The sequence below is a fragment of the Lethenteron reissneri genome, chromosome 34 (assembly GCF_015708825.2).
Source record: "Lethenteron reissneri isolate LAM-NWPU_2019-01 chromosome 34, ASM1570882v1, whole genome shotgun sequence".
NCBI lineage: Eukaryota > Metazoa > Chordata > Hyperoartia > Petromyzontiformes > Petromyzontidae > Lethenteron > Lethenteron reissneri.
This window is the reverse complement of record NC_083812.1, coordinates 6,376,105-6,387,669: the sequence shown is the minus strand read 5'-3', so window position 1 is coordinate 6,387,669 and position 11,565 is coordinate 6,376,105. Positions and strand designations below refer to the sequence as shown.

Below are 11,565 nucleotides of genomic sequence, written 5' to 3'. Positions count from 1 at the left end.
TAGAGTTGGTTTTACCGTGGCTGTTTGGCAATGCCATTCTCTTTTTTTGGAAATATGTTGTTGTTGTAGGGGCTTTAAATTAAAAACCCGTAGGCAGACAACACGACGCGCATAACATCGCGTGTGAAGGACAGCATGGAACGACACATACAGGGCACGGGTGTATAAAGGGAACATCAGTTGTCAATGGATAAGAAAAAAAATACAAAGACAAAAACTCGAAGAAAGCATCAACTTTAGTCAACAAAGTTCTTGACAAATCCTTTGTATAAAATAATGAACACTTCCACTGTAGGTTTTCAGTTCAATAAAAAAACAGCCTTTGGCTTTAAGTTAATGTTTGCTGTGGATTTCTATTGGACATTCGTGTGAACGACTCTCTGTTGGTATATGGTCCTTGCTGGAAGCAAGAGGGCCTGGCACCCCTTTTGTAGTCGCACATCAGCCAGCTGTTCAACTGTTCAGTTTTGTTTCTGTTGGCCTTAATCTCTCATTACATCAGTCAGTCAGCGTGTTGTCTTTTTTACACACGCGTGTTCTGTTATATCACATCTTCAATTAGTGAACTGCTTAGGGGCCGTCCATAAATGACGTCACGCGATTTTGGACGATTTTTGACCCCCCCCCCTCGTCACACGGCGTCACAAAAAGTCAGACCCCCCCTCAAATGTGACGTCACAAAGCTCTGCCCCCTCAAAAAAAAAAACCATGCTTCAAATCGCTTGAAACTATTGTCACTGTCGTGTGTATTTAATGTGCCGCTGCACTCTGATGTCGTAGGAAAAAACATGTATTATTAAGTCTATTTAATTAACTAGAACGTGTTGTCTATATTTATTTAAAGTTACGCATTTTGATGTGACGTCACATTTCTCAAACCCCCCCCCCTTGTCACAAATGTCTGACCCCCCCCACCTAGGTGCGTGACGTCATTTATGGACGCCCCCTTATGGCAAACGCAAATTGCACAGCGTGTGAGTCTTCTTATCCTATCTTAACGGAGTGTGCACAAGCAAGGCGCTTGACAAAGAATTAACAACGGTGAAACGTGTGAAAGTAAAGGTGGAGGAGATGAAGAGAATGAAATAGATGCGAGGAGGCAAAGGGGGCGACTCTGTGATGACGACGCGTGAATTGGGTGAAAGCGAAATTAATGGGGTGAATGAGTGACAGCCATATGATGAGAATATGAAGAGGGCACAGGAACGGCGGAGGTTATGAGGGATGGAGATTAAGGGGGGTCGTCGGATGAGCTCGGGACAATTCGTGAGTTTTTAAGTGGTGTGTCCACGTGGTGGGGCAACAGTTTCTCCATACTCGGCCATGCTCTCGGCGTACAATAGCTGCACGTCCCATTGCTTCGCGTAGACAATTGCCTTGCGAAAGAAAATGTGCGTCTAATGCAAACAAGCTTTAATTAAAACAAAGCACCGTGGCGTGCATTTACTCTGTGTGCTTGGCAGCGATAGAACACTTTGTTTTATATTCACACAACGGAGCTTACGTTGTTGGTAAGGGAACTTGGCGTTAATGACTTATCGAATAACGTCGCACTGGGGGGAGCGGTGGTGCAGTGGTTAGTGCAATGCACTATGAACATGTCAAACCCGAGTTCGATTCACATTCAGGGCGAACATCAGTGGTGAGTGACATCCGAAACTGCCCTGGACGTGAACCTTTCACAAAGCCGGACTGACCAGCACGGTGAAGTATAATTAAACAACCCTCTCGGCTGATACAACATGAAGAGGCCTTCATCCAGCAGTTGATTGAAAATGGCTTATATATTAGCATTCATTAAAAATTGCATTGTAAGCCTGCATATGTACTGCGGACCCAAGCTATCAAACAAAAGCATATGGCTGTGTGCCCACACTGCAATGCTAATAGAATGTTACACTAATAGAATGTAAAAAATAAATGCTGACAGTTTTCCTAGAACTCTCCAGGAACCTTGGAGAATTTACTCAATTTTGCAAACACTGCAGGTTATACATTTGACAATTTTGTTAATCAGATTTCGTTTTAAATGGGCAGACCACCGAGCGATTAGTTTACTTACCTCTGGGTTTAATAATATCAAGTTACAGTACACATGAACACCATCCACTTCTATACTCTCCATCTCCATTTTTATCTTACATTCACACTGACAGATTTTGTTTCGGCGCATGTATTTGCGTCTGTTTGCGTCTGTATCTGGTGCTAGGTGGATTATTTACATCGCAGTATCATGAGATATGTTGATGGTGCCTTGAGTAAGCCTTCACCTTGCAGTGGAATGACCGTGACTGATGATGATAAACCACTATGAATTAATCAGGCACCTATCCCCATGTTGATTTTAAATTACCATTTGGTATGTCCTCAAATTTTCAGAACTTCCATTGAATCCAGTAGCGTCTTTATGGCTGTGCAAAATTTGTAAGTGCTCTTCGAACAGCACTTGCCCCAACAGTGTGTTAAGTTTACATGGGGGATCTTTGTCTTTGTGTACAAGGGCCCACATTTCTTATGGAACCTCAGCACCGTCTCTCTCTGCCTATCCCGAACCTCCGATTAGCGCGGTTGGCTATGCACGGTACGAAAGAAGAAGGTCAACATGCATAGAGACACAATGTGTCTCTTTCCGTGTCTCTCACTGTTCGTCTGGCTTCACCGTGCCTCCGTGCGTGTACGCGTGTCTCTGTTTCTCGCTGCGATTATCTCTGATGGTGTATATCAGCGGTCGGGAACCTATGGCTCGCGAGCCATATATGGCTCTTCTGGTGACGGCATATGGCTCCCAGACAATTTTGAGTTGAAAAAAAAATACAAAAATCAGTTTGGAACTGATTTTAAAATACTTGTGATATTGCTTAATAATACTGTGTCATTTAAAAGTCAACAGAAATTAGTTTTGAAGATAAATTTCACGGGTCACGGGGCCTCAACGCCTGCATGAAGCTCAACCTCACCACGTACGAACCAGACTACAAGGCCATCAGCAAAACCATGCAGCACCAGAAGTCGCATTAAAAGTGATACATATTTAATTTATTATACGTTAAAAATACTATATGGCTCTCAATGCAATATATTTAGAAATATTTGACTTGTATGGCTCTCCCAGTCAAAAAGGTTCCCGACTCCTGGTGTATATCTTTTTCGGTCGTCTACAGCCCAAGCTAGGGGTCTCCCATCTGCCCGTCCGCGCAGAACTCCGTTCGTGCAGAGTGGCGCAGACGAATGCTTTACTTTTAGGAAAATACTGGCGGTAATATATTGCTGCCTAATAGTATATTGCATAAGTATGATGCAGCACGTGTGCTGTGACCTCTGGAATATTTAGCCTTTCTCTGGTAATTTAGTATTTCAGTCACAGAGACCACCTGTGTAAGTCCAGGCTTGCCATTAATCTGTTACATATCCACACATAAATGGTACGCAGCCGAACTACGTGAGTTACCCTATGTAAGTGGACCTCGTTTTTTGTATCCAAGGCATAGCCCCGGCTTAATGTATCGTCATTAAAAAACAATGGGCTGCCACAACAGTATTGTGGCATGCAGTAAAGGCACAGGTGGAGGTATTTACAATGGCTGTTATATCGTAAATCTGGAATGTTTCTACTTGATAATCTTAGAAGCCTGTGTGTCTCTATACACGCATATATGCCAGCCATATGATGACATTTAAATTGCCCTTCAGAAAAGACACTTAAGATCAAATAACTCTCATTTCCTAAAAAAAAAAGTTAGATTGTCTTACAGCAGTGTGGGATAATATATCCCATCTGTTGAAATATAGCTCCACCGCCCATACTCTAAGACTGGCTTATTGAATATTGTATTGGGTATATGTCTAAAGGTCGTACCTAGATCGTTCATTTATTGATGGAAAAAAGTGAAACGCTAATAATATGTATAAAGTATGTCTAGACTTAACGCCAGTACTTATTTGAAGTTGTATACATATTCTAGACTGTCTCACAGTTGCACAACCGTGATGCTTATTTGAGCTTACTTTGTAAAAGCTTCCCAATGAGAACGTAAGCGTTGCAGAACTACATTAAAGAATACAAAAATAAGCAGATAGATGATAGCTGGTTTATTTCCCTCCTCCCCACTCTCCAAATAACTACTCGTTGTCTAGCATTACCAATAGAAATACACCTTCATTGAAGGGTAGCAAATGCTGCCGCAGATTTCTGGTGACCCAAGAAATGTTCCCTTCTCAGATGTCATTAGAGAAATCTGAGCTTTGGTATGAATACTTCAGCATCCAGACAAGTGTAATGGCAAGGCCCATAATTTCCCACCATCTATTAGCCACTTCCACGATAACTTTTTATCATTAAACCACATTGCTGTTGCCACTGTGGTGTTACAGGGTAACCCACGTTGTCTCCTATGTTAGGGTATTATGCAAACAATTATCAAACTTTACAACATGGCTCTTGATTCACAATGACCTCGCTATTGTCCAAATGTGTTTTGCGTCGGTGACGAAATTAAAATAATGTGCCGCACATAGGAAAGTCACAAACCCAATGCGATGTTTTCTCCATTCTCTATAAGCGCAGTCTGCAAATCCCAATTCTTAAGGTAAAAAAATCCCAGCTGATTCCCAGACATTCCTTTCAGATTGACATCTTTTAGCAGTACAAATTATCCCAGAAGTTCAGTTCCAGCCCAAATTCCTTGAAACAGTAATATTTTGTTTGCGTAATTATAAGATATGCTTGCTGTAACGCTATATCGCATTGAAATGACAAGAGTTGGTGTAATTGCTATCATTATCGGCCATTAACTTGTTTTTCGCAGTCTTGATATATGGTTACACGTGTAAATGGCTTTAAATGATTAATGAGCACTGCTGGTGTGCCTATCCTTGTAATGGTCTCAGTCAGGGAAGGGCACACTGCATTAGAAACCAATGAAAATTGGTGGCACATCCCACGTTCTGGAAACAAGGTACGGCTGTAAAACAAAGGCAAGAGCAACTCTATCAAGATAAACCCACGGGTAAAATAAAAAAAAAACTTCAAAGAAATGTTAAACTACAAAAAGAAGCTAGTTATACTACTTAATTTCTACATTTCTCAATAAAGCATTTCTATGAAAGGTCACAATTTATATTTTAAATGTGCTTCTTTTGGAGTCAGGCAATGCTTCTTATAATAATGCCTGTCGTATATACATATGTGTACAGTATTATTTTTTCGTGTATTTTCAGTAACACAGTAGACATGGGTTATTATTTCTGTTGTAACCATACATAGGTTAATAAAGTCAATTCTTAAAATATATATATATATAAATTGTTGCATAAAAAGAGGAAAAACTTTATTTTGGAGTTCATGAGAAAGAGCAACTGACTAAGAACATTTATTCTTTCCTTAATAATTCAAGTTCAGCTCGGTCTCACCTCTTCCACCACACACACATTTAGAATGTCCACTTCATTCCATATTTTTCTACAATAATGTACAGCCCTTTGTTTATCCACGGCTGGTGATATCGGTCATGGTGATATCTGAACCTGCCCTGGGCCCCCTTTACCAACCCACACAATATAATGGTACCTTCGTTAAAATGTATAATTGAATCAATAAAACACGATACTGAAACTATATGTTATTAATAAGCCATTACAGTGTTAGGTGGAGGTTTTTTTTTGTATTTTGGTTTACTCTATTACGCTGACCAGACATCTTGGAAGAGGTGGTAGTACCCACACTTTACCGCACCACACACGATCTGCTGATCGACTAAGGTGTACCCATTTATATAAAGACACAAATCCCCCGTATAACCTTAACAGACTTTTGTGGCAAGTACTGTTAGCGAGCACCTACGAAGGCCGACACGGCACACGAGGGAGTGGGTGGCCAGCACCACGCTCGGTCGCCTTTGTCTCCCCAGTGGCGATATTTACACACTGCACCAGGAGCCAATTTAAGGCCCAGGACCGGTTCAGATAATCGTCACAGGTGTTGACCATGAGCGGGAATCAAACTCTGGTCGCGTGGTTCGTAGTGCAGAGTGCTGACCGTTGCACCACCGCTTCCCACATTTATATCATTTATACGGCTGGGTGGACAGAGGCAACGGGGTAATTTAATAAACTTGCCCATATTTCAACTGCAGTTGAAACAGTGGCCTAGTGTGCTACTCATTCCACCAAGTCAGCATTACAGTGGTAAGTAACCAAGCTTTGCGTTTTAACAATGAATGGGTAGACTGGGTAGAATGGGTGATCTTAGTTGTTGGCAAATTTTCAGAGACCACCTGGGAGGCTTAAGTGTCACTCTTGTATCAGCACACATCACCCGTGCCTCATACGTTGTCACGAGGACAAAACCTTGGCATCTCAAGAGTGATCCATATACATTTCATAAGTATGCCATTTTTTGCATGTTATGCAAGCAAGTAATATCTAAGTCACAAGCTGCATATTGTATTCGTCTTTCTGACAACTATTTTGCTTTGTTATACATTAGATAAAAACATTATAGTTTGTTTTGCTTTATTTTTTTCACTCGTTGCTTTTGATTCTGAAAACATTATGTTGCCTCACTCTGTGAACATGAAAACACAACATTCCTTTGCTCTCTTACGTGTATACAATGTTACATGTGAATTAGCTCCAAGTGATTTTGTTTAGCCTGGATCAACACGATCCTGAAATTTGAGCTGTTAAAGCCTCAAGCACCTGAGAAAATAAATGGTAATAATAGGCCAGGGTATATTTCACGTGTTATTTTTCCGCATATTTTTTGCTCCTTAAACGTTGAACGCTTTAAATTCTCATAAGGAAATGTGCAAATAAGTGCCAGTATATTCATTTTCAGAGAACGACACCTGAGGAATTGCATGAAATATTTTTGTTCAGTTTATGTAATCAGTCCTGACATTGCCTGGGTTAAGCATTTGCAAAAAATAACATTCTTATTTATTTTGATTTGTTATTTTAAATTAGAAGCTATTTTATGTTCACGTATTTATTGAAGACTCTATTGGCAATATGTGGGGTGAAACATTTGACAAGCATACTGTTAAATGTAATTACAATTAGATATGCAGTACAGTATACAGTTTATACGCTTTGCAAAAGAACACTATCCTTGTTTTTTATTTTGTTTTATTTTTATTGTATTTCTAACTACGTGACTTTACCGAAAGAACCAAAGAGTATACTATCCTTACAGTCGTTTTTTTATTTTTAATCACGAGTGAACATTTCCATATCTTCAACACAAGGTCAGATTTATTTAAATACATAAATATCCAAAGGCACCTATTGTACAATGTAAAAAAAAACTCCAAAGCAGCGTAGACAGTGAGCACGACTGTCGATTCAATTGACCACAGGCGCATGATCCTCACATGGTACACAGCGCATGTTTTTATAGACCGCGTTCTGTCCCAGCTATTGGAAGCCTGCCGTCAAAGCATTTTACGGTGGCAGTAGAGTGAGAACAGAGTGCAAAGGGTGACTTACATGGAACATAACATACCTGCGAAGAAGGTGATTGAGAGTCGAATCAATGGCTCATGAAAAGTCATTCATTGGGTTAGTGTGGGTTGTACAACGGTACAGTGTAAAAAAATGGAAGAATAGAAAAAAATGTGCCAACGAGATGAGTATGTAATGCCCCTATATAGTCTTGGGATGGTTCTTGCAGTGATAAGAATTAGGTGATTGCTCCCCAAAACGGTGTCTTCTGTGTATGCACTTTGAAGTACTTGCACGTTTAAACACCGATTGCTAGTGAACCCTGTATTCAAAGTGTCCACACCTTTCTGTCCATCCCACCCATTGTTACAAAAGGATGCTTCCACAAGTTTCACTCGTTGCGAATTTTACGTAGAACACGATGGCACACAAATTAATACTCTGGACTCGGACCGTCCGCCCTGCCTCCCAACCCAAAAACGTATCATTGCCACCGTCTGCTAAACCTTCCAGGTTAATTTCCAGCATATTCTTAGGTTTTTTCGGTAAAGTCACGTAGATAAAAAATTTAAATTAAATTAATAAAAGTAAAATAAAAATAAAATAAAAAATCACGACGTTTCGGAGGCAACATAAGCTTCCGTCTTATCTACGTGACTTTACCGAAAAAACCTAAGAATATGAATCCTTGCAGTCACGAAAGCTTCAAATCTAGAATTAATTTCCAGCAGTTTATTCAACGAGAAAATTATAATTGTACTTACCCGGCATACTTTTTGCCGTACTTTTGTGATTTTGTTGTTGTTGTTATTGTTGCCTTCTTTGTTTCAAGGCCGTTAAAAAATATTAAGATGTTTTTTGTTTTTGTTTTGTTGCGGTTGCACCCGAGTCAAGAGCCTAATAAATGAAACAGAAAAAAACTGAAAAAAGCGTAGTTCTCCAAGAAAACCATTCGGCACATCTTCGAGTGCGCTTGAGAGGAGTGGGTCAGCTTTAGGCCCGGGGGGTAGGGGTGGTTGTGGTAGGGGTGGTAATTTAATTGCCTCGGCATTGTTCGCGTGTTTTAATATGCTAATGAAGGGGCCCTGATAAATACTGCCAACGCGGGGAGCTGAAGTGCTTGTTTAGAGAGAGAAAACAAACTGCAGAACTGGCCTAAACCGGCAAGGAATAGGGAGCACACACTTCCTTCCCCGTACCCATTCAGCTCAATCCGTCGGCTGAATGCCTCGCGTAACATACGAAGTGGGCATTCACATGTTGCTTGCACCGGCGTGTTACTTCCAAGTCATTAACACGACTGTATTATTTTTTGTACTGGTATGAACGCGTTTGAAGACGATGCATACATACTCTTAGGTTTTTTCGGTAAAGTCACGTAGGTAAAAAGAAAATAAATGAAAATAAATCAATTAAATCACGACGTTTCGGAGGCAACACAAGTCTCCGTCTTCAGGTGGGACCGTTGATTTATTTATTTTCATTTATTATTATTTAATTTTTTATTATTTTTTCCCTATGTGACTTTACCGAAAAAACCTAAGAGTATGAATCCTTGCAGTCACGAAAGCTTCAAATCTAAAACGATGCATGCACATTTAGACTTCACCACACCACAAGCGACCTGCTTACTTTTCTGCGTCCATGTACAAAATTTACAAGACGTCTGAGCAGCGTGGGAGATATAGGAAAATGTCCCCGAGAGGGGGTTTTCTAGAGCTCCCTCCAGTGGAGGCATATCCACCAGCAGTGACGTGAGCAATTGTACATGTGTTCATCTACCTTTTACATAAACTACTCACAATATGTACATAACGTGTACATATGAAAGCATAGCTGTTTATAAACTACACCAAATTGCAATACTGTATATATGTTTAAGCCCCATTTTCTCTACGTCTATGCCACACAACGATCGTATGAAAATGAAGGAAGAAATGCCAGCTGCCTGTCCCCTGCTGATCAATTAAGTGCGGTATACCAACAATGCATGTGGGCTGGGGTGGAATGAGGAAGAGGGTTTAAATCAAAACACACAGACAAAAGATTCCCATCATAATAGAGGTGTTTTGGGTTAGGTCGCGTAAATATATTAACGTGTCGTTAAAACCCGCCACCACCCGACACAGCCAACTCGTAAGGGTTGTCACGTAAACAAAACGTGGCCAATCCGTCACTAGTACAGCACTAACCGGTGTGTTGGAGAGCCAAGCCACGACATTTACAGAGTACAACGTTTCGCCAGTAATTATGAATTACTTGATGAAGCTAGTTGTGACAACCCTTACGAGTTGGCTGTGTCGGGTGGTGGCGGGTTTTAACAACACATTTATATATTTACGCGATCTAACCCAAAAAAAACCTCTATTATGGATGATATTGATCGCGAAAGCCTACTACGTGTTAAAAATATTCCCATTGTTTCAACTGCCATGCCGCCAGATGGAAACGACCTCTGGATTGCAAGTCCACCGTTGATAATATAATCGATACACCACGGCGACATTCCTGTATACGGTGGGTTGTAACAAAAAAAAGACCCCCAAAATCAATAAGACATTAGCGAAGAGACGCGTGCAGCAACCGAACGAAGCGCTGTTGTGCACTTCGTGGCCGTGGCGCATCGCGAGGTGGCAGACGAGAGGTGCCAGTGGGGGGAGCCGCAACGTCAGGTGGCGGGCAGTGGAGGGCAGACCCCACGCAGACTATTTAAAGGGCGGGCGAGGCGTTCTCTCGCCCATTCATTCGCCAGAATCGTCATCGGCGCGCAATCTTCGTCCGCCCTCTCGCAGAGAGCGCTCGCTCGCTCGCTTGCACGCGCGTTATTATGTAGCGCGTGTGTTTTTGTGCGTGTAGTTCTGGCTTTGACCATTTGTGGTAGTTTTGAAGATCAATATTCCGCCAAGGTGTGTTTTGTACTCGAGTTTTCTTAACGTCGATTTTCTTTTTTTTACAATTTTCTTTTCAATCAACAATTTTGACGATAAAAGTCCGATTCGTCTCTTTAAACGGTGTAGGCAACTGCCTGCGCTTTTAAGTGCATGGACGCCTTCATTGCAAGGGGTGTTCCACAGTCAGCTGAGCCAACCTGATGCCAGAGAGAAACACACACACACAGCCATCGCACACATACACACACACACTCCAGCCGGACACACGCATGTATACACACACACACACACCCAGGGACATTCGCTAAAGCCGGTGCACAGCGCACTGCGCTCCGATAGGAGAATAAGACGAATTAGCGAAGGCGCACGCTTCAAGAATACGAAATACCAATCCTGTGCATTCTTACCCGAGCGAGACAGCCGTGCTGTTACCGCACGGCACGACAACAGAGAGCTTTGCGCATGGCTTCCCAAAAAGCGCGCAAGACGGAGCGCTTCCTGCAGCTCGCCCCGCAATGCGTGGCCATGGTGCTGAGCCGGGAGCGGACAAGCGCCGCTCAGCCCCAGGGGTCCGGTTCGAGCCCGGACCCGGGCGCTGAGCCTCGGCGCTCGGGATACGCGGAGCTCTTCGCTGAATTCAAGGCGGAGAACACGGCTCGCTTCTGGGACGGGCGGCTGTCTGAGAGGCTCCGGGGGCTCTACCTGCTGGGCTGGCTGCACGGCGGGGTGCTGCTGCTCCGGGGAGAGCCCGCGGAGCTGGGCGCCCTGCGGGACGCGTGGAGCCGCAGGGCGCTGCGACCGCCGCGCGGATACACCATCGACTACCTGGGTGAGGAGCAGGAGGAGGCACGCGTGATGCACGCCGCTCCCTGCGGCGCACCGACTGTTGCACTCACGCGTACGACGTTGCCCTATGCGTTGCACGATGCATAGTCGGGGATTTATTTCTCACTCGAGATGGGGTTTTTTTTTTTTAGGAACGCTGGTAGGCCTGGCTTGGAGTAGAGATAATCGGCGTAAGGCACTGCCACTAGAGTAAAATGTACGCTTATTCATGAGAATAATGCTGCTAATTATTTGGTGATGTTGCGTTGGCAGTGGGGCACAATCACAATAAAAAAACTCAACACACTGGACAGCAACACTGCCTTAAAATAAACGATATAATCGGCGACGTTTCGGACAATGGCCCTTCTTCAGAGTACTGTATTGATGAAACTGTTTTAGAGTGGGC

General features: G+C 42.7%; 1 protein-coding gene across 1 annotated transcript in view; it reads left to right on the top strand.

Annotated features, from left to right (window-relative positions):
- The first annotated feature begins 10,197 nt into the window (after positions 1 to 10,197).
- STOX2 (storkhead box 2) overlaps positions 10,198 to 11,565 on the top strand; it is a 60,586-nt gene continuing 59,218 nt past the window's right edge. Inside the window, exon 1 of the mRNA XM_061565140.1 lies at positions 10,198 to 11,160. Coding sequence (XP_061421124.1) covers positions 10,794 to 11,160 — 367 coding nt within the window. The 5' untranslated portion in view covers positions 10,198 to 10,793. The remainder of the gene's footprint in view (positions 11,161 to 11,565) is intronic.